The 25,998-nt window shown below is 43.9% G+C and overlaps 1 protein-coding gene across 1 annotated transcript; it reads right to left on the reverse strand.

Moving 5' to 3' along the window:
* Positions 1-272: 272 nt before the first annotated feature.
* Positions 273-25,781, reverse strand: LOC140725973 (P2Y purinoceptor 2-like). The gene is made up of 2 exons (XM_073041881.1): positions 25,601-25,781; positions 273-2,879 (listed from the first exon to the last, which is right to left on the reverse strand). Exon 2 carries the CDS (start codon positions 2,782-2,784, stop codon positions 1,723-1,725), a length of 1,062 nt encoding a protein of 353 aa, XP_072897982.1. The 5' UTR covers positions 2,785-2,879; positions 25,601-25,781; the 3' UTR covers positions 273-1,722.
* Positions 25,782-25,998: the final 217 nt, after the last annotated feature.

Consider the following 25,998-nt stretch of genomic DNA (forward strand, 5'->3'; position numbering starts at 1 on the left):
CACCTATCTCCTCATGTTGTCATTTACTCTTTATTTCACTGCAGGTCACAGTAAGCCTAGAAAAAAGACACAAGAGATTGCATTTGCAACACACGCAGAATGCTGGAGGAACTCAGCAGGCCAAGCAGCATCTACGGAAAAGAGCAGAGTCGACGTTTCGGGCCGAGACTCTTCGGCAGATGTCTCAGCCTGAAATGTCAGCTACACTCTTTTCCATTGATGCTGCCTGCCCTGTTGAGTTCCTCCAGCATTCTGCGTGTGTTGCTTGGATTTCCAGCATCTGCAGATTTTCTCTTGTTTGTACCTGTATACAGCTTATTCTGACTAAGTACAAAATCAAGGTAAGGTAACAACCAATGGCAATTTGTAAAGATCATAAAATGTGCAAAAATACACAGAATTAAAATTATTTTAAATCTCTTCCTGTTCACAATTAATATTGACACAATTGGTAGCAGCACAGTTTTCAAAATGGCCCGCTCTAAGACAGGAATTTTCCAGCTGTTCTAAAACCCTTAAAATTCAAATGATCTCAAGAAACTCAAATACATTTGCATGAATTTCTATCCGCAGCTATTCTGCTGTTCAGTTTAACTCTTTTGAATAATTAAAATCAAAGAGGACATTAATCTTTTAAGATATCTCTGATGAAAGGCAAAGGTTAAAAAAGCTGCTCAATGTCAGAACCGCAATTGCAGCTAAACACATCAATCAGTTTGTGCACAAGTTGTGTGAGGCAAGATACATTCAATGCAGGAATAGTACAGCACAATTTATTTAAGCTGAAATTTGATCCTGGGCAAAATTTTGCTTTGTTTATCTAACCCAAATTTGAATGAGATTAGACTTTTTGAAGGTGAAATTATTCCCAGAAGTACTTGAGAGTCTATTTGTTGCATTTCCCTTGCCTGCAGCAAACAGGTGCGTCTCTGGATTAGCATAAATAGCTTTCCAGTGATATGAAGATGAATATTTATAAAGCAGCAAGTGAAAAGGGTAAGGGAAATTACAAATTGTAGTTTAGAAATAGGTGAGCCAAGTGTCCACCTTATTTGTAGATACTTTTATGATACTTGGTGACAATTCGTCAATTTGCGGGCCAAACAATTCCAGATGATGCCATTTTGAGATCCATGCCCCATGAATACACTGCCAGTAGGCACAGAGGTACTGGTGGCTCTTGACAATTCTGGATCAGAAAAAGATCGGCAGGGTCTCATGCTGAGCCAATAAAGTCAGGCCTAAGAGGAGGGAGGGATGCTCCTGAGCAGGCCAGCCACGGTTCAGGATTCATTTTGGCGTCCGAGGAGAGCACAGATCCTCCTCCTGACTTCGCCAACAATTAAAAAATGAAAGATTGAATTTTGAGCAATCATCAATGGTCCTTTATTGGCTCCGTCTGGTACTAATCTGTGGGGTATGTGTGGTAAACACTCCACATATTTGCACCTAAACATTGCATCCGGGATCCTACGACCATTGCAGGAACAACTTAATTTTTAACTTAATAATAATTTTAATTGTGGCACAATTAAAGCAGTCTCTTGTGTATTTTTCATCCAGTGACTTTCTCGCTTACCAGCCCGTGTGAAAATTTAAAGTCGGGTCTTAATTTCGCTGGGGCATCCTGTGCGTTCGCCAGTGATATTCAACTGCAAGCTACCCTATCGACCCAGCTTTAAATTTCTCCCCTTTTAAACAAGCCTGCAATACCAAATACCTTTAGACACCATCACTACTTCCACCAGTACCTTGCTTTATTTTCTCAAGTCGGATTTCAGTGGAATAAACAGAGCATGTAATGTTCATTCCATCGATTGTCTTCTGGGCTGAAGGGTGATTCTGCTTTTTCTCCGCACCATTGCCTTTACGTGCCAGCTTACTCCGGTACGTCTGCCCAGCCAGAACATAAAGTATTGGATCAAGGCAACTATTTGCACTTGCCAGGGGCCTGGTCAGTTTGTAGGCCAGGTTGACTGCTTCGAGAGTCCTGCAGTTAACATGAAGACTTCTGGAGGAGTAGTAAATGGACCGTGTGATGTGGAAAGGCAAGAAGCATAAGACAAATACTGTCAGCACAGTAATAATCATCTTGATTGATTTTTTCCGGGATCTGGCATACTCTGGCCGAACGTCATTGGGTCGAAGGAGGTTCTTGGCTGTGATTCCATAACAGATCATAACCACGGTGAACGGGCCACAAAAAAGCAAAACCAGTTGTACCGCACTGTAAATCACAAACTTATTGAAGTTTTTTTGGTTTGAAGTGTCATAACAAATGGTGGTGTTACCAACAGTTTCAGTATTAACAAATCCAAATATAGGTGTCTGAAATAGTATCACCACAGCCCAGATAACAATGCATACTATCCGGGTATACCGCAGGTTTGACCATCTCAGTGAATGCATTGGAAAGCAAACACCGAGAAATCTATGGACGCTCATGCAGGTAAGGAAAAGAATACTGCAGTATAGGTTGGTATAAAACAGGAATCGGACAATTTTACACAAAGCTGCCCCAAAGGGCCAGTCATTCTGTTTGGCATAATAATAGATCAAAAGGGGCAAAGAGATATCATACATGATGTCTGAGAGAGCGAGGTTGAACATGTAGGTGGTTGTAATGTTCCATGGTCTCATCCGAAATACAAAGACCCATATAGCGAGAGCATTGAGGACAAGCCCTACCACAAACACAATGCCATAAGACACAGGGAGGAAAATATATTTAAAATCTTCACTAAAAGTACAATTAGGTGAATTTCTCTCGTAAGGTTCAGTCATGTTCACGTCACAAAACCAGGACAGAAGAACCAAATGTGGATTTACTGCTTTGAGCAGAACTGCTCCAGCTTCATTTCTGATCCTTCTCTTGGACCCTGAAACAACAAGGAAAGATTTTTGATTTAAAGAAAAGGAGTTAGCCAACAACAAGAAACTTGATGAATATTTTTGTTGGTATTTAACCTCAAAAAGTGTTGCAACATCAGGGATTAATCAAAAGCAGGTTTATGAAATTTGTTTTTTTGTGGTAGTAGTTTAAGACATAAAAATTACTATATCCTGTGTAATCGGTTCATTTAGAGATGGCGTTTGAGCTCACTGCAAGCAACATTCCAACCAGAGTAGGTCTTTCTCCCATTTGGTGGCTTCTTATTCTGGCCTGTGGCATTAGGGAAAATATCAAGGAATTTGTGCTTGGAGTTTGAAAGTGAATAAGGTACTAAATGACTACTATGCATTGGTATTTACTGGGGCAAGGGTTTGGAGGGTAGTGAAGACATAGTGGGGCATACTAATGTGCTGGGACATTTGAGATCAAGGCAGTGCAGTGTCTTCTGAAATCCATCGAGGCAGATGAGTTCCCAGGGTTTGATGGTATATATCCCAGAAACCTGAAAGAACCAAGGGAAGGAATTGCAAAGATCCCAGGGTCTGATGGCTTATATCCCAGAAACCTGAAAGAACCAAAGGAAGGAATTGCAAAGATCTTTGTGTCCACGCGAGCAACAGGCGAAGGGCTGGAGGACAAGACGCTGGGCAAACTCGGGTTGTTCTCCCTAGAGCTTCGTTGGGTGGGGGGAAGATCAAGGAGACCTGATAGGAATATTTTTTTAATTATAAGAGGTACAGATAGGGTAATAAGAACAGAATCTTCTCCCCAGGGTAGAGGACATGTTTGAAGGTTGGTGCAGTGGGGGCGAGGGAGTTTAAAGACACCAGAAGGGTCAAGATTTTACATAGAGCGTGGTAGTGAAAGGGTTACCAGGGGTAACCGTGGATGCAGGCAGTTTGGTAGAATTTAAGAGGCTTTCAGATAGACGCATGAACATGAAGGGAATGGAGGGATGTGGAGGAGGACACTTAGGAGGACACAACCTTAAACTGGCATCAAGGTTGGCAAAACATCATGGACTGTATTCTTTTATGTTCTAACATGACTTGCCAACTTTTATACTGAACATCCCAACAGAAGAAGGTGAAGATCAATGTGAAGTACTCATTTAGTACCTCGCCCACTTCCTCAGATCCATGCATAAATTATCTTCTTTGTTCTTGAGTGGCCCTACACTCCCCCTTTTGTTTCTAAGTTATGTACAAAATACTTCAGGATTCCCCTTAACTACACTCACCAAGGATAATTTATGCCTCCTTTTAGCCTACCGATATCCTGCTTGTGTTTTTGTCCTGTCCCCTTAAGGCTTCTGTCCAATTTGAGCTTCCTAAGCCTTAACACGTGCTCCTTGCTCTTTTTGACTAAGTTGGAATATCTCTTGTCATACAAGATTCCCCAGCCTTGCTGTCCTCGATTTTCTTCCTCACAGGAACATATTGGTCATGAATTCTGACCAGATGACTTTAAATAACTCCCAGTTGTACAATGTGAACTTATCCAATAATATTCATTTCCTGTCTACTCTCCCAGCTAATACTGTGATAATTGGCCTTCTTCAATTAAACACTTCCCCCAAAGTTCAGTCTTATCCTTAGCCATAAAATCAAAGCCTGCAGAGTAATGATCACTGTTGCCAAAATGTTCTCTATTAGAGTTTCAATCATCTAGCTAGGTTTATTTCCCATCACCAGGTCTAATATAGGTCCTTCCCTAGTTAGACTATCTACATATTGTTTGAAAAAACTATCTTTTGCATCTAACAAACTCTACCCCATCTAAGCCCCTCGCACTAAAGGAATTGTCAGCTACACACACAGAGTGCTGGAGGAACTCAGCAGGTCAGACAGCATCTGTGGAAAAGAGTTTCAAACTCCTGGGAGTGCATATCTCAGACAGCCTCTCATGGTACCAGAACACATCCTACACAACCAAGAAAGTTCACCAATGCCTCTACTTTCTGAGGAGGCTGAAAAGAGCTGGTCTTACACATCAATCCTCACGTCCTTCTACAGATGCGCAGTGGAAAGCATCCTAACATGCTGCATCACTGCGTGGTACGGAAACTGCACTGCCACCGACAGGAAGGCTCTACAACGGGTAGACAAAACGGGTCCAACAACAGAGCATGTAACAGATCTGTGTCCGATCCTAAACACCTCTGGGACTGATGTCATGGTAGAGGGAGATTAGCTGAATACAGGAGAAATGGCAGGGATGGAAAGCTGGCAGAAACAACTTCTGTAGCAAGAATATTGTCTTTTTACCATGCCTCTTTCTGCCAGGAGTCAGCTCAGTACATACCCTGGGTCCTAGGAGCTGTGATGTCAACAAGCAGGCTGGGCAGCCAATCATTTTGAAGACTTTTCAAAATATCTGGGAAGCAAATTTTAATTAACTCTTTAAATGTTATCTGTAGAGTACTGAATACTGAATAGAACAAATAATTGTGATTAAAGTATCCTGGGAAGATGGCTCCCCTTCCTATTTCAATCACGGCAAATGTGGATCAAATAAAGATGAAAGGGTTTCTTCCTGCCAAATTTGTCAATGCATTTCACATTCATTGACACTGATGAATCGAATCTACAGTACTATGCAAAAATCTTAGGTACATATATATTTCGGGTAGATGGAGCTCATCAGCCTGGGAAGGCAGTCCACCTAAGAGAGAGAAAACTCTGATTTCAAACCTCCGCTGCCTTGTGGCCATTCCCACTCATGGGAAAGGCTTCGGGAGTAAACCCTGAGGACAAATCTGGAGCTGGAGTCCCTAAGGCAGTCCAACGTTGCCTTCAACCTCGTTCTGGTAACTCCTGTGACGTCACTGGTGCCAAGTTTTATCAGCCCTTGTCCTTCCCTTGGACAACATCGGTGCCGTGGAGAGGGGAGACTTGCTGCTTGGGCAACTGCCGGTCTTCCGTACAACCTTGCCCAGGCCTGCGCCCTGGAGAAGACTTTCCAGGCGCAGATCCATGGTCTCGCAAGACTAACAGATGCCATACATACATATATAGCTAGGGTGCCTATGATTTTTGGACAGTACTACATTTGTCAACGTGGTGCAAGTTTGTAAAACTGGAGGGAGCAAAAGATGTTGGGAATGGGAGGGTGGCGTGCCGCAGGAACGGTGTGGTACAGGTGGTAGACATGGCATGCCAGGGTCAGGAGGTGACCTGGTGCCGACACACTCAGCCCTGAGACACCAGGTGAGGTCATTTGATTCCAAACAATTGGTTTATTGATCATTACAGATTGCCTCTATGGTGCTCCCCACTCCCTCCCATCTCCCTTCCCCTTTTCATGACCAAGATTCCCCTCTCCCTGCCCCCTTCCCTCTCTCAGACCACAATAGAGACGCAAATCAGAATCATCACTCACATATGTCATGAAATTTGTTTTTTTTTGTGGCAGCAGTACAGTGTACTTGTAAAATTACAATACTCTGCAAATGTCTTAGTACTGTATAAAAACCTTTATAAATATATGTAAATAATATTCTGATGATATGGTGTTTAAAAACAGTCTAAACAGTAACTTTCAAATCAATTAATAATTACACATAATTTCTAATCTTCATATTCCTGAACCGATTTCCTCACCACAACTCACAGGAAAAGTAAATCTACAAAACATAACATACATTCTCAGATTCATATGAAACTTAAATTCTTCAGTTCTTAATTGCAAAGGCATGGACTGACATATTCAAACAATGATGACTTCCAGGGCACTGCATATCTCAGCAATGGCCACTGTTACACATGAACTGTCTGCGGCATGTGTAACTTCTTGCTTAAAATATTGCTGGAATTAGCAGTCGCATCATTTCTAGAATGGTGAGGCCACTGCACAAGACTGGAAAAAGCTGCAGAAGGTTGCAAACTCAAGAGAAAAGGGAGGTGAGAGTGAGAGAAGGAACATAGAACGGTACAGCACAGTACAGGCCCTTTGGTCCACAATATTGTGCCAACCCTTAAACCCTGCCTCCCATATAACCCCCCCCCCCCCCACCTTAAATTCCTCCATATACCTGTCTAGTAGTCTCTTAAATTTCACTAGTGTGTCTGCCTCCACCACTGACTCAGGCAGAGCATTCCACGCACCAACCACTCTCTGAGTAAAAAACCTTCATCTAATATACCCCTTGAACTTCCCTTCCCTTACCTTAAAGCCATGTCCTCTTGTACTGAGCAGTGGTGCCCTGGGGAAGAGGCGCTGGCTGTCCACTGTATCTATTCCTCTTAACACCTTGTATACCTCTATCATGTCCCCTCTCATCCTCCTTCTCTCCAGAGAGTAAAGCCCTAGCTCCCTTAATCTCTGATCATAATCCATACTCTCTAAACCAGGCAGCATCCTGGTAAATCTCCTCTGTACCCTTTCCAATGCTTCCACATCCTTCCTATAGTGAGGTAACCAGAACTGGACACAGTACTCCAAGTGTGGCCTAACCAGAGTTTTATAGAGCTGCATCATTACCCCATGACTCTTAAACTCTATCCCTCAACTTATGAAAGCTAACACCCCATAAGCTTTCTTAACTACCCTATCTACCTGTGAGGCAACTTTCAGGGATCTGTGGACATGTACCCCCAGATCCCTCTGCTCCTCCATACTCCCTGAGAGAGAAGGGAGGTGAGAGAGAGAGAGAAGGGAGTTGAGAGTGAGAGAGAAAAGGGAGGAGAGAGAGAATAGGACCCTTGTTAGACCACACTTGGAGTACTGTGCTCAGTTCTGGTCACCTCACTACAGGAAGGATGTGGAAACTGTAGAAAGGGTGCAGAGGAGATTTACAAGGATGTTCAAGCAACACACACAAAATGCTGGTGGAACACAGCAGGCCAGGCAGCATCTATAGGGAGAAGCGCTGTTGACGTTTCTGGGGGAGACCCTTCATCAGGACTCACAAAGGTCCTGACGAAGGGTCTCAGCCCGAAACGTCGACAGGGCTTCTACCTATAGATGCTGCCTGGCCTGCTGTGTTCCACCAGCATTTTGTGTGTGTTGCTTGAATTTCCAGCATCTGCAGATTTCCTCGTGTTTGCTTTACAAGGATGTTGCCTGGATTGGGGAGCATGCCTTATGAAAACAGGCTGAGCAAACTCAGCCTTTTCTCCTTGGGTCGACGAAGGATGAGAGGCATTGATCATGTGGATAGTCAAAGGCTTTTTCCCAAGGCTGAAATGGTTGCCACAAGAGGACACAGATTTAAGGTGCTGGGGAGTACAGAGGAGATGTCAGGGGTAAGTTTTTTACTCAGAGAGTGGTGAGTGCATGGAATGGGCTGCTGGCAACAGTGGTGGAGCGGATACGATAGGGTCTTTTAAGAATCTTTTAGATAGGTACATACAGCTTAGTAAAATAGAGGACTATGGGTAACCCTAGTAATTTCAAAGGTAGGGACATGTTCAGCACAACTTTGTGGGCCAAAGGGCCTGTATTGTGCTGTAGGTTTTCTATATTTCCATGTAAATGGGAGGAGAGAGAGAGAGAGAGAGGGAGAGAGAGAAGGGGAGGGACAGAATCGGGGGGACAGAAGGGGTGAGAGAGAAGGATGAGTGAGAGTAGGAGAGAAGGAGAAGTGAGAAGATGGAGAAAGAGAAAGAATGAAGAGAGGGAGAGGAGAAGAGAGAGAGAGAAGGGGAGAGACAGAAAGGGGAGAGAGAGAAGGGGGAAGGGAGAGAAGGGGAGAGAGAGAAGGGGGACAGAGAGAAGGGGGAGAGAGAGAAGGGGGAGAGAGAGAAGGGGGGAGAGAAGGGGAAGGGATAGAAGGGGGAGAGAGAAAAGGGGGAGAGAGAGAAGGGGAGAGAGAAGGGGAGAGCGAGGGGAGAGAGAGAGAAGGGGAGAGAGAGAAGGGGGAGTGAGAGAAGGGGAGAGAGAGAAGGGGAAGGGAGAGAAGGGGGGAGGGAGCGAGGGGAGAGAGAGAAGGGGAGAGAGAGGGGAGAGAGAGAAGGGGAGAGAGAGAAGGGGGAGTGAGAGAAGGGGAGAGAGAGAAGGGGAAGGGAGAGAAGGGGGGAGGGAGAGAAGGGGATGGGAGGAGAGAGGAGGAAGGAGAAAGAGAGAAGGGAGGAGAGAGAGAGGGGGTAAGGGAAGAGAGAGAGAGAAAAAATAATCAGACATGATCGAATGGTGCAGCAGATGTGATAGGCCAAATCGCTTAATTCTGTTCCTGTGTTTTATCATTTTATGGTCTTACATAATGCAGCCATTCTTACAAGAGACCGGGTGAGAGGAGGTGTAATTGAGGTCACCGTGGGAGGCAAAGGGTTTATAGTAAAGTCATTAGAGAGTTTGCCTCCTGAGATGGAGACAGATATCCTGAAAAGAGAGGGAGGTGTTAGAAATACTCCAAGTGAATTAGAGGGCAGGGTGAAAGTTAGTAAAACAAAAATGTGATAACATTTACAAGTTCCACAGAAAGAGCATGAGAGCAGAAGTGTGGGAAATAGGGGGAATGTAAGTGAGGGCTCCATTAACCACTGCAGAGGGGGAACCACTCTTCCTGAAAAAGGCAGACATATCAGATGTCTAAGAACGGAACTACAGATTCCATTATCTGCAGTCCCTAGTGTCTCCATTGTAAGTTTGCTGATTTTATTAAAATTTAATATTACTCTCCTGTTTCTATATCTGGCCAGACACCAAATAATTCATCCAATAAGCTCAACAGTTCAGGCATCATCTAAGGAGAGGAATTAACACTCGACATTACAGGCCGAGACCCTTAAACTGTTTATTCTCCTCCATAGCTGCTGCCTGACCTGCTGAATTCCTTCAGCATTTTGTGTGTGTTACTCTGGATTTCCTGCATCTGTGTTTATTTAAACAATTTTGCTTTTTTGATGCATGTATTCCTAGAGTTCTTTATCTATCGTAGAAATAATCCTCAAGAGGCTGCCCATACAATAACTCAACATTCATTCAAAATTCCACCTTCTATTGAATGAGTGACCAATAGCTTATTCTCCCTGGAGTTGTCATGAATAGCCATATATTCTTCATCAGTGCTTAAATGGCTTATTCCCTGAAACCTGCCCTGCAAAGACTGTTAAAGAAATAGAAGCCCTCTCATCAATAGGAAACATTTTAAAATGTGGTAAGGGAGTTGTGGATTTGTTGGTTAGAAGCATTGTCTCAGTATCTTTCTTTGTGAACTCTCTATCAGAAATAGTTCCTAGTTTAAATTATCACCTTGGATATTTTATCCAACAAACATTTGGAACACCCTGGTTAAGATTTTTACTGCTATGCTGTAGGTATTTCATTTTAGCAGTTCTGTAAGAGCAGTGTGTTCTGCTTTCAGCCTGTTTGGGTTTGAGCTGAGATAAGAGGCTATATGTCGTTCAACTTCAGAGTGTGGTGTCTGCCGGTCAGGAAGGTGGAATTGGGAGAAGGTTCCAGAGAATGCTGGATGGAGAGGTCTTTGTTGGCGGGAGCTGGGAGAGGACAGGAGGGAAGATGGCTGAGGATGCCATTCCTGTTGCACAGGGTGCTTTGTGCAGATGAATGGCTTTGAGGAGGAAGGATCAATACTCCCATGAGAGAGCCCGCTTGTTCAAGATAGATTTCGAGCGAACTTTGGGAAGTGGTGTGTGTTTTCACACAGACCGAGGGTCCTGCACGTGAGTTACAGACAACCTCAAGACTTTTAGCTCCACCATGAACATGTGACGGTTTAAGTATAATGAGCCTTTTTTGTTTTATCCTTTCTTTCCTCTAATAACTGCTTGCTTAAGTTAACATTCTTAAATATATTTCCACTTAATGGTATACAGTGTACAATCTGTTATCTCTGGCCAACAATCGATTGCTGGGGGCAATAAATCACACAGCATTCACACAAACCGGGGTTAGGCAAGACACCCCGACCTCACAGATTTGGCAGGACCAAAGTCACACACACGCTAGATGTATGAAGCCGGGGAAAGGTGGGTTTCTCGCCACGGAATCCAGTGGCCGCTAGTGAGGCACATTTCCAGAGACGCCAGTGAAAGGGGGTTTCTACAGCTTAACAAGCCAACTGGCAGCTTTATAAATATCAAACTCACTTACCTTCCTCCTCCCCAACCCCTCACCCCACTATGTCCGCTGATGTCCCAGTTGCGAATAGTTTTTACATTTTAATTCAAAAGGCATGATGAGGAACTTGATGGAGGATTTAAAGATTAAAAAATTGTGTACCTTATATGTAAACCATGTGGTAAAGATTGCTAGTATTGTACTTACAATAGACAATAGACAATAGACAATAGGTGCAGAAGTAGACCATTCGGCCCTTCGAGCCTGCACCGCCATTTTGAGATCATGGCTGATCAATTCCTATCAATACCCAGTTCCTGCCTTGTCCCCATATCCCTTGATTCCCCTATCCATAAGATACCTATCTAGCTCCTTCTTGAAAGCATCCAGAGAATTGGCCTCCACTACCTTCTGAGGCAGTGCATTCCAGACCCCCACAACTCTCTGGGAGAAGAAGTTTTTCCTTAACTCTGTCCTAAATGACCTACCCCTTATTCTCAAACCATGCCCTCTGGTACTGGACTCTCCCAGCATCTGGAACATATTTCCTGCCTCTATCTTGTCCAATCCCTTAATAATCGTATATGTTTCAATCAGATCCCCTCTCAATCTCCTTAATTCCAGCGTGTACTCCTATTACCTGAGGAAATTCTGCAGAACTGAGGTGAAATGTAAAATAAATAAGTAAAAATCAGAATCATAAAAGGCTGCAGAGGGTTGTTGATGCAGCCCGCCCATTCATGGGAACAATCCTCCCCAACATCGAGGACACCTCCAAAAGGATGTACTATAAAAGGCTGAACAATCAACCTCACCGTGGAGGACATGCCCTCGGCTCATTACTAGTATTGGGAAGGAGGGAACAAGGACCTGAACACCTGCACTCCGTGATTCAGAAACAGCTTATTCCCTTCCGTTAGATTTCTGAATGGTCCATGAACTCATTATTCCTTTTGCTTGTACTTTTTGTAATTTGTGGTCATTTTAAAGAGATCAGCCTTATTTGTCGCATGTACATCGAAATATACAGTGAAATGCGTCGATTGCATCTAATCAAACCAACAAGGATTGTGCTGAGCAGCCTGCAAGTGTCACCGCACTTCACACGCTAACGTCACATGCCCACGGCTCACTAACCCTCACCCATACATCTTTGGAATGTGGGAGGGAACCGGAGCACCCAGGGAAAATCCACCTGGTCATGGGGAGAGCATGCAAGCTCCATTCCGACAGTGGTAGCAATTGAACCCTTTTACCTCTTTGCAATGTACTGGTGCCACCAAAAAACGAATTTCACATTAGATGAGTCAGTGAAAATAAATCTGAGATTCTCATGGCCAAAGCTGCTTTCACTATCGTGTGGCTGCTCTGCGCACAACCAGTTGTTTGTTGCTTTGGAGGATCGCAAATAAAGACAAGCCAAGCCAAATTGGTGCAATCAGTAATCTGGAGGAGATGAGGTGATATTATCAATTGTCAGAAAGAGATCTTCAGGAAGACTGATCTGTGTGAGGGAGATGATGGTATATAATGGGCAAGCTAACACGAAGTGTTGACCTACTGGAACACTGAAGATCATGTGGGGTCTTCAGAGACTGTGACACATCTGGCTACTAGAGGCAATGAGGTCCAATGGCTATATCCACTCTGCATCAAAGACCATATTGGGACATTAATTCTGTGGCCTTGATCTGAATAATAAAAAATTGAATGATTATTCGCACAGGCTGAGGGACCTCATGGGAAGACAGGATAGAGGAAAACAGATTGAGAGGACTGGGGACTGGTGACTGTGGGCTACCCATCAGCTTTCCAATGCCTTGACTGACATGCCTATTGCAGGTGGCTCAGGTCTCAAAAGCATGGAAAAGGCAGGAATCAATATGAATCATGAGTTTTCTACCAGACCAGTGTTAAGCATTTGATCCCAATAGACTCTCAACCTTCTACACAAACAGTTACTTACAATCTACTTACTTTGGCGTGTCCAAAATCCATTTCTGTCATGCATGCTTAGAGTTTCTTGGCCTAAAACATTAACTCCTTCCCCCTCCACAGCTGCTGCCTGACCTGCTGAACATTTTAAGTACTATTTATTCTTATTTCAGCTTTCCAGCACCTACACTCTTTTTGCCTTTTTTCTCCTTTTATCTTTAAGCCTGCTTTCTTTTGCACTACTCCATTCTGGGACTCTCTTAAGCTAACTCCCATGGCACCTCTAGTCGGTACTTCCTCACATGGAACAACGCTCAAAGGATGACTCCATTTTAAAAATACTATTGTTCAGTATTACATATTCTTCTTCTTCAGGAGCAGTCAATCACTTTCAAGAATGTCCTGGCTCCACTTCGGTTTTGTGGGTTCTGAGGTGTCTGATGAGGCCAACGTGAGAACTGTGTATGCAAGTACCCGTTGGTGAGGAGGTCAAGCAAATTTCTGTGTGCCATCTGCAATGTTGCTGTGTCATTTTGAGCAGTCATGGGTCAGGGTTTCCCAGGAGTCAATGGGGATGTTTTCTCAAGGAGGCTTTTCTCGTCCTTAAACCTTTTCCTCTGTCTGCCTGTAATCTCTTCCTGCTTCCATTTCTGAAGTCTGGTGACAGGCAGCGAACAATGTGATCCCCCAAAGGAGACATGGAGCCACCTCCTCTTCCCTTATTAGAGAGAGAGAGAGAGCCTGTGGTGTGTTGAATACCGGGTGAACGAGTAGTCTTTGGGGTACTGCAAGTCTGTGTCTTTATTGATGTTTTGCTGCACGTTGAGTGCTCGGTGGGGGGCGCCAATGCTTTTTTTGCTGGTGGGGGAGGGGGGGATCGTTGCTTTTCTGCTGCTTATGCCTGGGAGGGAGCTGGGAGAGGGCTTTGGGGTTTTAACATTTAACTGCTATTCATTCTTTGAGGCACTCCTGTGTTTTCGTGGATGGTTGCAACGAAAAAGCATTTCCGGAGGTGTATTGTATCCATTTCTCTGACATTCAATGTACCTTTGAACATACTAGAACTGACTGGATGTAACACTAGGCCTCACTGTTAGGTATGTTGGCCTAGGAAAGGGCAATGACCTAGACCTGCTCATCAATCTCGTAAATTTGGCGCACTTTGCCAAGACAGCCCTCATGGTAGAGTTCTAGTACATTTAAAGAGTACGATTCCATGTTGAAAGAAGGTTGATGTTGCAGAAGAAAGCTCTTTTGTTCTAGATACTTTTGCTAAGTCTGTAGGCTCATCTCCTATGTCCATCCATAGTAATGGAGAAATTAGGCAAAGTCTCTGCGTAACAAGTCTCCACTCCTCGTCTCCAGCTTAATGCCTGAGAAATACGGACACAGAGAGCAACAGGGCCAGCCTACCAGTCCAATTAAATCAGCTTCAAATCTGACATACTGCTGGTATCATAAAGCCTTTGAGACTTTAGAAAAGGCATTTATTAATTAAAGTTAGCACTTAATAATTGCTATATACTGGAGGCGATCATTTGCTGATCCGGCAAACGGATTTTAAACATGCAACAAGCAGTAAAACTGCTCATAGTCTCACTGCCAGAAGTGTAATTACCTGCTTAATGGCGATTATGCTGTTAATTTTCCAACACTATGAATACAGTCAGTTTTTCTTTCGACAATAAAGACATACAGACCAGTAAATCCAGATTCAATTATTTTTCTATCATGTCATCAGCCATTAAAGGCTATAACCCCTCAGATTAGACTGCCTTTAAGATCATTTAATTCAAATAATTCTGTAAGACCATAAGACGGAAGAGCAAAATTAGGCCATTTGGCCCATTGAGCCTGCTGCACCATTCCATCATGGCTGACCTTTTATCCTTCTCAACCCCGTTCTCCTTCCTTTTCCCTATAACCTTTGACATTTGTATTAATTAAAGACCTATCAACCTCCGCTTTATATATACACACTGTGATTTGGCCTCCACAGCCATCTGTGACAATGAATTCCAGATTTACCACCCATCTAATATTTCACTTATCACCGTAAGATTTCCCAACATGTGAACCCAACCCCATTATTTGTCCAACTGCATCCATCACAGTAACAGAACTTTCACCTAGGCACATCAGAGTTTGCTGTTGGTCTTGACAAATTAGGTTTCCATACAGAAATTACTTACTTGCCTACAACACTAGAGTTAAGGTGAATCCTGTCCATAGGTCAGAGTCATAGAGTCTTACTACAAAGTCCTACAAGAGTAAATTTGGTGTAAACTCTTCTCGGGCTTCCAGCCGGATACAGGTATCAATCACAATTGATGTTTCGATGGCAAACTCTGCCATCTTCTTCAGGGATGATGCCTCGGCATGTCTAGTGACTATTTGGAAATCTCCCCCCATTCAGCATCAGAATGACCAGGCGATGTTTCCCACACTGCTTTTAAACTTAGCAGGTGATGCAGTACAATAAACAAAGGAAAAGATTGGTGCAAAGTAATTGTGGTGAACTACATATACCTGTCTGGACACGCCCCCCCCCCGCTGACTGCTCCTGTGGCTCCTCCCACAGACCCTGCTGACAGCTCCTGTGGCTCCTCCCACAGACCCCTGCTGACTGCTCCTGTAGCTCCTCCCACAGACCCCTGCTGACTGCTCCTGTAGCTCCTCCCACAGACCCCTGCTGACTGCTCCTGTGGCTCCTCCCACAGACCCCTGTATAAAGGCGATTGGAGGCACTGCTCCTCCCTCAGTCTCCAGGATGTTGTGTGGTGGTCTCTTGCTGCTGATAGTGCTTTCTCTTCCAGCTCACGTCTCCGAGAGTTATTGATGGTGCATCAGTAATATTACCATGAAAGATAATGATGTTGAATAGAAATTAATTTATACTGAGCTAAAAAAATAAAGAAAAGACCATAAGATACAGGAGCAGAATTATGCCTGGCTCATCGAGTATCGTCCACCATTTCATCATGGCTGATCCAATCTTCCTCTCAGCCCCAATCTTCTGCCTTCTCCCCATATCTCTTCATGCCCTGACCAATTAAAAACAATTCAACCTCTGCCTTAAATATACATAAAGACTTGGCCTCCACAGCTGACAACAAGTTACACAGATAACATAGAGCTTAAAGCATTGGTGGAAGTGTTTTTATAGGATACCAAATAGTAATTTTAATATTAATGTGGCATAGCAAGATGAATAACTGGGGTAATAGGATAAATATGGGAGATTTTAACCTAATATTAGGACTGGTCAAATTTCACGTCACATGCCGGTGATAATAAACCTGATACTGATTTTACATCACAACACGGAATATTAATTCATGGAATGTCTTGGGATTAAGGAGCTTTTGTGGGAGATGATAGAATTTTATGTTGGATTTGAACATGATATAATTTGTTGTGAAAAACTAGGGTCTTAAACAAAAAAAAACAAGGGTGTAAATAGACAGTCAGCTCCAGTCGAGTGAAAAATATATTACACAATATGAGGATGCACAGGAATTGGCTAGAGTGATGATGCAAGTTACAAAAGAAAGACTATATGACATCACTAAAACCCAAAAGGAAAATTATTCATCTTTGGCAGAACAGAAAAAAATATTTAAAATAGTTTTAAAGGAAGACATTTCGCAGTATTTCTAGAGATGGTATTAACAAAAGGATAGAGACTTAAGGTTAGAGAGCATTTTGGAACTCAAAAATAGATAAAAGAAAATGAAGATAGTGTAGAATGACAAGAAACATAAAACCAGATGATAACAGATTTTCAATTTCAATTCAATTTCAAGTTTAATTATCATTCAATCATACATGAATACAGCCAAATGAAGCAGCATTACTCCGGAGCCAAGGTGCAAAACACAGTACCAACAATCGCACACAGCACAAGGCACACATATAAAATTGCAGTAAACATACAGTCACACAAATATATATATATATTTGGTTTGGGTGGCAGGATGGAGATACGTCTCTAACAAAGGAGGTGTAAGGCACTTCGTCCCTCTGCTAGCCTGCAGGTCACCCTTGAGCAAGATATGGCACCCCCTGAGCAGGGTCACGTGAAGCAACAGAAGTAGGTGGTGGATGGTCACATGAGCAGCTGGTGCATATCACAAGTCCTGGTTATGTGACTACTAACGCCAGGCAGACAAATCTCTGAAGAGTATTGATAATGGCTAGGGTCACCCGTCTTGCAAAGAAGAAGGCAATGGCAAACCACCTCTGTAGAAAAATTTGCCGAGAACAATCATGGTCAAGGCCACGATCGCTCATCGATCCTGATCAGGGGGTGCCATACCTTGCCCAAGGGTGACCTACAGGCTAGCAGAGGGACGAAGTGCCTTACACTTCCTTTGTTAGAGACTTATCTCCATCCTGCCACCCAAACCAAATATATATATTTTTATTTTTGTGTGACTATGTTTACTGCAATTTTCTATGTGTGCCTTGTGCCGTGTGCGATTGTTGGTACTGTGTTTTGCACCTTGGCTCTGGAGTAATGCTGCTTCATTTGGCTGTATTCATGTATGATTGAATGATAATTAAACTTGAAGTTGAATTGAAATTGAAAATCTGTTACCATCTGGTTTCATGTTTCTTGTCATTCTGTTTCTTTAGTATTTTTCTGTTCTGCCGAGAACAGTCATGGTCAAGGCCACAATCGCTCATGTCATACGACAAAGCACATAATGAATGAACGAATTTTATTGATACTTTTATAGGAAAAGACCTGCAAGGGAAAATCTGGGCTGTTAAAGAAGGGACAGGAGAAATTATAATGGGAAATGAGGAAGTGGAAGTGGAATTAATAATTACTTTGCTCCTGTCATCATGAAGAGGCAGAAAATCTACAAGATATTTTAGAGAAGAAAGGGTCTAGTAAGACTGGGGAACTGAAGAAACTGACTATTATTCAAAATTTAGTATTTAGAGATGCTGGCAAAGATACTAACATAGACAGAAGATAGGCTGACAGGCAGAGGGCAAAGACAGGTTGCCTGCCAGTGACTAGAGGGAGTTCACAGGGTTCAGAGTTGGGTTCACTACTTTTCACATTATATGCTAATGACGATGAAATTGATGGTTTTGTGGCTACATTTGTGGGTGAAATAAGATAAGAATGAGGGGCAGGTAGTGTTGAAGGGGTAGGGAGACTACAGAAGGACTTGGACACATTAGGAGAATGGGCAAAGAAGTGGCAGATGGAATACAGTGTCGGGAAGTGTATGGCCATGCACTTTGGTAGAAAGAATAAAGGCATAGTCTATTTTCTAAACAAAGAGCAAATTTGGAAATCAGAAGTGCAAAGAGTCTTGGGAGTCTGAGTATAGGATTCCCTAAAGGTTAACCTCTAACTTAAGTCTGTGGCATTGAGGTAGTGTGTGTGTGTGTAGGCCTCCGTTAGTCTCGCTAGACCATGGATTTGCACCTTGGAAAGTTTCCAGGGCGCAAGCCTGGGCAAGGTTTTTTTTAATGGAATACCGGCAGTTGCCCAAGCTGCGGGTCTCCCCTCTCCATGCCACCAATGTTATGCAAGAGAAGGGCATTAAGACCCATACAGCTTGATTGAGGTAGTATAAAGTAAAACAATAACAGAGTGCAAAATAAGGTACAGTGCTGGCAGACAGTGAGGTGCAAGAGGTAGATTGTGAAGTCAACAGTCCACCTTACGATACTAGGGCACCTTTCATTAGTCCTGTGTCAGTCGGGCAGAAGCTCTCTTTGAAAATGTTAGCATGTATGTTCAGGGTTGTGTACCTTCTACCCAATAGGAAGGAGAATAGAGAGGGTGCCCAGGAAGGTAGGATCTTTCATTATGCTGGCTGCTTTCGCAAGTCAGCAAGAGGTGTGGAAAGAGTCTATAAAGGGGAGCAACTCACACAAAATGATGGAGAAATTCAGCTGATCAGGCAGCATCTATGGAGGGAAATGAACAGTCGACATTTGGGCCAAAGCATTTCATCAGGAGGTGATTAGAAACCAGAATAAATGTGAGAGGAGAGGGAAGAGAACAAGCTGGCAGGAAAAGGGTGTGTCTAGGTGAGGGGGAAGGTAGCCCTCTGTTTTCCTTGCTTTCCCACCTCCCCCCTCTTTATTTTCATATTTCTGGTGGCCCTCTCACTGATTCTCTTCCCTTCCTGTGCTCAGGACCTCACCATGACATCCCTCTTTGGCTCCCCACTTCCTTCCTTTTATTCTATGATCTACAGTCTTCTCCAATCATATTTCTTCTACTTTCCACTTCCACCTATTATCTTCTAGTTCTCACAGCATTCCCTTTCATTCCCCCTTTCGCACCTAGTGTCAGCCTTTTAAAATCTGCAGAGATCTGGATCCAGAACTGGTTTGCCCACAGAAGGCAAAGAGTGGTTGTAGACGGGTCATATTCTGCATGGACGTCAGTCACCAGTGGAGTGCCTCAGGGATCTGTTCTGCGACTCTTACTCTTTGTGATTTTTATAAATGACCTGGATGAGGAAGTGGAGGGATGGGTTATTAAATTTGCTGATGACACAAAGGTTGGGGGTTGATGACACAACGGGACATTGATAGGATGCAAAACTGGGCTGAGAAGTGGCAGATGGAGTTCAATCCAGATCAGTGTGAGGTGGTTCATTTTGTTAGGTCAAATATGATGGCAGAATATAGCATTAATGGTTAGACTCTTGGCAGTGTGGAGGATCAGAGGGATCTTGGGGTCTGAGTCCATAGGACATTCAAAGCTGCTACACTGGTTGACTCTGTGGTTAAGAAGGCATACGGTGTATTGGCCTTCATCAATTGTGGAATTGAGTTTAAGAGCCGAGAGGTAATGCTGCAGTTATACAGGACCCTGGTCAGACCCCACTTGGAGTACTGTGCTCAATTCTGGTTGCCTCACTATAGGAAGGATGTGGAAACCATAGAAAGGGTGCAGAGGAGATTTACAAGGATGTTGCCTGGATTGGGGAGTATGCCTTATGAGAATAGGTTGAGTGAACTTGGCCTTTTCTCCTAAGAGTGATGGAGGATGAGAGGTGACCTGATAGAGGTGTACAACATAATGAGAGGCATTGATCGCGTGGATAAATAGAGGCTTTTCCCCCAGGGCTGAAATGGCTAGCATGAGAGGGCATAGTTTTAAGGTGCCTGGAAGTAGGTACAGAGGAGATGTCAGGGATAAGTTTTTTTTTACGCAGAGAGTGGTGAGTGCATGGAATGGGCTGCCGGCGATGGTGGTAGAGGCGGAAATGATAGTTTCTTTTAAGAGACTCCTGGATGGGTACATGGAGCTGAGAAAAATAGAGGGCTACGGGAAAAACCTAGGTAGTTCTAAGGTAGGGACATGTTTGGCACAGCTTTGTGGGCCGAAGGACCTGTATTGTGCTGTATGTTTTCTGTGTTTCTATGTTGGAACTTCTGCTCCCAGAATAGTCCACTATGCTTCCTACATTCAACATTTACAAACTGGAAGGGACACAGGAGGATGTGCATGGCAAAGTTCAAGGAAGGGTGCGGTTACACAGATGCACAAATGTGCTGGAGGAGCTCAGCAAGTTAGGCAGCAGCTATAGATGGGAATAAACAGCTGATGCTTCAGGCTGAGAGCCTTCATCAGGACAGGAGAGGAAGGAAGAAGAAGACAGAACCTCCACCCTGATGGCACAAGCATCGATTTCTCGAACTTTCAGTAACTGCCTCCTTCACCACTCCCCATTCCTGTTTCCCTCTCTTGCCTTATCTCCTTACCTGCCACCACTTCCCTGTGGTGCTCCTCCCCCCTTCCCTTTCTTCCATGGTCTTCTCTATCAGATTCCCCCATCTCCAGACCTTTATCTCCTCCACCAATCAACTTCCCAGCTCTTTACTTCACCCCTCCTGGTTTCACCTATCACCTGCCACCTTGTACTTCCTCCTCCCTCCCCACATTCTGACTTCTTCCTCCTTCCTTTCCAGTCCTGATGAAGAGTCTCAGCCCAAAACATCGACTGTTTATTCCCATCCATAGATGCTACCTGACCTGCTGAGATCCTCCAGCACGTTTTGTGGATTATACTTGTACACCTACCTGTTCGTTAACACAAATATATACTCCGCCAATTATGTGGCAGCAACTCAATGCATAAAAGCATTCAGACATGGTCATGAGGTTCAGACTGAACATCTGAATGGGGAAGTAATGTAACGTAGGTGACTGTGACCATTTAATGATTGCCGGTGCCAGACAGGGTGGTCTGAGTATTTCTGAAACTGCTGGTATCCTGAGATATTAAAGCACAACACTCTCTAGAATTTTCAAAGAATGGTACTAAAAAACAATATACATCCAGTGAGCGGCAGTTCTGTGGGCACAAATGCCTTGTTATTGAGAGAGGACAGAGGAAATGGCCAGGCTGGTTCAAGCTGACAGGAAGGTGGCAGTAACTCAAGTAACCACACATTACATCAGAGGTGTGCAGAATGCACAGCACATCAGACCTTGAAGTGGATGGGCTACAGCAGCAGAATACTACACTGGGTTCCATTCCTGTACCTAATAAACTGGTCACTGAGTGTACACCATTTAACAAGTGTGAAATGGAACAAATCTGACAAAGTGTTAACTTTGGGAGATAGCTCAATGTAAAATGTTGGCTTGGCCAATTAGATAACTTTTTGACTAGTGCCTGTTGAGATATTACGTTCATTCAATTGGGATGGGGGTGGGGTGATGGTTGTTGAGCGCATCCCATCAGAATTTAACGATGCTTTTCAACAGATCTTGCAAAGAGCTTAGTCAAACAGGAAACACCAGAGACTCCATCCTTCCGAGAGCCAAGGACAAACCGTTTATCAAGGAGATCCAGTCAGTGCCACCATAAGCAACACTTCAAAGAATTCATCAACCAGGGCTCTGTCCATGACATGCGTCCTCCTTTACTCTATCCCATCGCACACTATCCGATACAATCACAGCACTATCCCATCCTGACAAGCAGCTGCAAAAGTTAATTTGGGTTCATTTCCCACTGCTGGCTGTAAGGAGTTGGCACATTCTCCCCGTGACCTCGTGGATTTCCTGCGGGTGCTCGGTCTTCCTCCCAATCCCAAAGACGTATAGTTATGCTCAGTGAATTGTGGCCGTGCTATATTGATGTTGGAAGCTTGGCAACATTTGGCCCAGTACAATCCTTGCTTATTTGATTTGATTAAATCACACTTCTCACTGTATGTTTCAATGTAGACATGACAAATAAAGCTAATCTTTTACCTTGTTTTAAAATTCATTTACTTGTTGAATTAACTGGTACATCTCTTCCACAAATTGAAATTGGAGTTGGTTTATTATCGTCAAAAGTACCAAGATATAATGAAAAACTTGTATGACCCATTGTTCATATAGATCTGATCATCACACGGTCCACTGAGGGAGACCAAGGGAAAACAATAACAACACAGAATAAATCTAACAGCTTCTGAGGAAGTGCAGTGCAGGTAGACAATAAGGTGAAAGATAACGAGGTGGATTGTGAGGTCAGGAGTCCAATTTATCACACTAGGGAACTATCTAACAGTCACATAATAACTAAGTAGTAGCTATCCTTGGACCTGGTGGTATGTGCATACAGGCTTTTCTACCTTCTGCCCAGTGGAAGGGGAAGAAGAGAGAATATGGCAGTACAGCCTGTGTCTTTGGTTATGTGGGCTGCTATATGGATGCAGTGAGAGATATATTTAGTTTGCAGATGACACCACAGTCAGAAGACTAATTACTCGCGACACAAATCCAAGTTCCACCGGGAAGTCCTGCTGCAATACAGCAACTTGGAGCTGAATGCCCTCAAAACCACAGAGATGCATATCAACTTGAGGAGAAATGTCTCTCCTGTACACCTGCTCATCATCAAGTCTATGGTTAGCAGCATTTCAGCATTCAGCATACTGGGCGTCATTATTTCACACGACCTCATTTGGGAGAACCATTAACAAAAAGGCTCAGCAGAAGATATACTCCATGCAGCAGATGGTAAAATTCCATCTTTCCCAGAACGTACTGGTGCAACCCTACTCAGCCATCGTAGAGAGCATCCTCACCTTAGCCATCACTGTCTGGTTTAGTGCAGCATCCTCTCACAATAGAGCAAACCGACAGGAGAGCAGAAAAGGTCATTGGCTGGAGTCACTGCAGGACATGAAGTGGGCAGGAAAATAATTGCAGACACTACCCATCCAGCAAACTGCCTTTTCCAAAAGCTTCCTTCTGGAAAGCACTATAATGAAAATGTCATGCCATTTTAAAAGTTGCTTTCTCCCAGGCAGTTAAACTAATCAGCTATTCTAGTTTACCTCCCATCCCCCTCTAACTATTTCCTCAGTCACTGTACTGTAAATATTTTGAATTGAATTTTCATAATGTTGGTTATGTTTTAAATACATGCTGATATTTATGTTTTATGCACATTTTATACTATATCCGTACTTCTAACTTTCATTTATATAATTCTTTATTCTTTATCATTGGTGAGGGATGTATGGAGTGTCCAGGGAGGTGCAGCATGTCTGGTGAAGGGGCTTGTCATGTCCACTCAGGGGCAGCTAGCTCACTCACCTTTGGGCACTATCGGACACTGCTCCCACCTGCGGCTCCAAGTAGCTGTTTGCTTATGAGAGTGGACACGCCTGGTCACACCACCCTGACAGGCAGGCTAAACCAGCCGAGGTTAGCCAGCTGACCTCATACTCCAGTGAGCTAGGGACATGCCTGTGCTAGTATGTGAAGTCACCTCTGGCAGACTGGGCGAATGAGATCTACAGTGAGATCCCACGGCCTGGAAGGTGGTTCTGCAACACTCTGTGGAGAGCAAAGGGCATGACAAGGTACTGAAAACGTTATGGTCATCCACTGCAACCAAGGAAAACCCAACTACTTGTACCACTGCACTTGGACTTCCAAGATCAAGAGAGTGGTACTGTCCCAGTGCTACCGCTTCCCCACTTTAAAAACTCTCTTGCTCACATCTCCTGTCATTGTTGGACATGTTGGACAACCAACACAATTAGTGAATGTTGCTTCTTGTTGCATGTAGCACCAGCACGCCACAGCAAGTTGCTTAGGCATGTAAATGTATATGGTGAATAAAGTTGATCCTTGATCCTCGATAACAAGCAGTCTATTTTACATTCCCAGAATTAGATGATCATTAAGGTACTTGTCAGGAAGTTATGTTCTCTTCTATCATAACGACTGAAAACACACCATGGTGAAACCGTGTCCTAGAGGACCTCTAGCGCAGTTTGAGAGATTTGTTCCAATATCCTCCAAGAACAATCTTTGATAATGCTGTTGCCATGACAGCGAGGTTCCAATTTCACTTGCCTAAGGTTCATCATTGCATAATTCATATTCATTTCTGGCGAGACTTGCTACCCACCGAGGTGAATCAACAAAGGACGGGGGTCCCTTTAATTGTTCCGCAGCAATGGGAAACGTGAAATTACTTCCGTGCAGAATAGTCAGCAGCAGAGCCCTGCTCAGATGGAACATCACCTTCGTCTGACCCAGGCAGTAAACCTGTCAATCCAGCAATTTTCCTACCGGTTAATTATCGCTGATACTTCCAGTGTACAGTACTTCCACACTTCTGAGATGTTTCTGAACGTCGTTCGAGTTGCAAAGCCTGCAGAGTGAACAACTGCAGATTAAGCGAACTCTTCCCATTCCCACCATCAGAGCCCCAGGGGGTACAGGACACTGAAGACCCACACCCAATGTTTTAGGAACAGCTTCTTCCCCTCTGCCGTCAGACTTCTGAACGGCCCATGAACCCGTGCCTACAACCTCGCCGTTCCGTTGTTGCACTTTTTGTTTGATTTCCTATTGTAACATAGTGACTATTTATGTCTTGCTCACCAAACAACAAATTTCACGACAAATGTCTGTAATAAAATTTTAGAAGGATGGGGGGGGGGGGGGGAATCTCATTCAAACTTTCCAAATGTTGAAAGGCCTAGTCAAAGTAGATGTGGAAAGGATGTTTCCCATGGTAAGAGAGTCTAGGGTAGAGTAGTGTCCGTTTATAACAGAGCGGGTGGTGAATTTGTGTAATTTATTCTCGCAGGCAGATGTGGAGGCCAGGTCGTTGGGGTATTTAAGGCAGAGCTTGATAGGTTCTTGACTGGGCACAGCATTAAAGGTTATGGGGAGTAGACTGGGGAGTGGGGCTGAGGAGGGGAAAAAAGGATCAATCATGATTGAATGGGAGAGCAGCTTCGATGGGCCAAATGGCCTAATGCTGCTCCTACCTCTTATGGTCTTATAAACATGATTCTGATTCCTGTGATTCTATTTAGGGTCTAAAGTTTCGGGCGTGTAGTTAATAATATTGCCGTTTCTGGAGTGCGGATAATGAGTTAGCTATACCTGCATATTTCCTATTCCCTTACTGAAGAGGAGGCCATTCATCCCATCGAGTCAATGCTGGTGCACGGAACAATCCTATTCCATATTATCATCTCCTTAAATTCCTTTCACGTCGGCCTTCTGGTTAGCCTTCTTCTCCCAATTATCCCAAAACTCAGAGCTCTACACAATATTGAAGTGTTTTATGCAAAGTGCTGCGCCAGCAATTTTAGTTCTTTGGCAACAATCAATTTTTCAACTTCTTGTGTTGCGCTCTTAAAGCTGTCGACAATTCACAACTGCAAGCAAAAAATATCCAAAATGCGTACAAAGAAGTCGGGAAAGATCGAAGAACTGGTTTGAGTACTTACTCTGTACGAATCCAAAGCTGTTTATCCGGTTCTGTTTGCTGGCGGGGACGCAGTCGGTGAATAATCTTCCGCATTGCTCGTTCGGGTTGGGGGGATTGGTGTGTGACCCGGGATCTCCAGCTGTCTTTTAGAGTGAGATCTGAATCTCTTACTATGGCAGTGGGCAGGACTCCGGATACCTATAACATTATCTGGACGCTCTCCCTTCTCTCCCCGGTGGATACTGCGTTTGGGAGCATTAACCTCTGGGATACTGGCGGAGTTCAAGGTTGACGTGCCACGGTGGATTAGAATGCTGCTCTCAGCAACCCGTTGCAAATGCATGTGTGACTAGTTTTTATACACAGTGGGGTGTGCGCACCGATCTCGTATTCTCTGTTTCCAGGAAATGTTTTGTC

Source organism: Hemitrygon akajei, chromosome 4, assembly GCF_048418815.1.
Source record: "Hemitrygon akajei chromosome 4, sHemAka1.3, whole genome shotgun sequence".
Lineage (NCBI taxonomy): Eukaryota > Metazoa > Chordata > Chondrichthyes > Myliobatiformes > Dasyatidae > Hemitrygon > Hemitrygon akajei.

What these genes read in the sequence shown, in the direction of transcription:
- LOC140725973 (XM_073041881.1), bottom strand. Translation starts at nt 2,784, where the DNA reads ATGACTGAACCTTACGAGAGAAATTCACCTAATTGTACTTTTAGTGAA.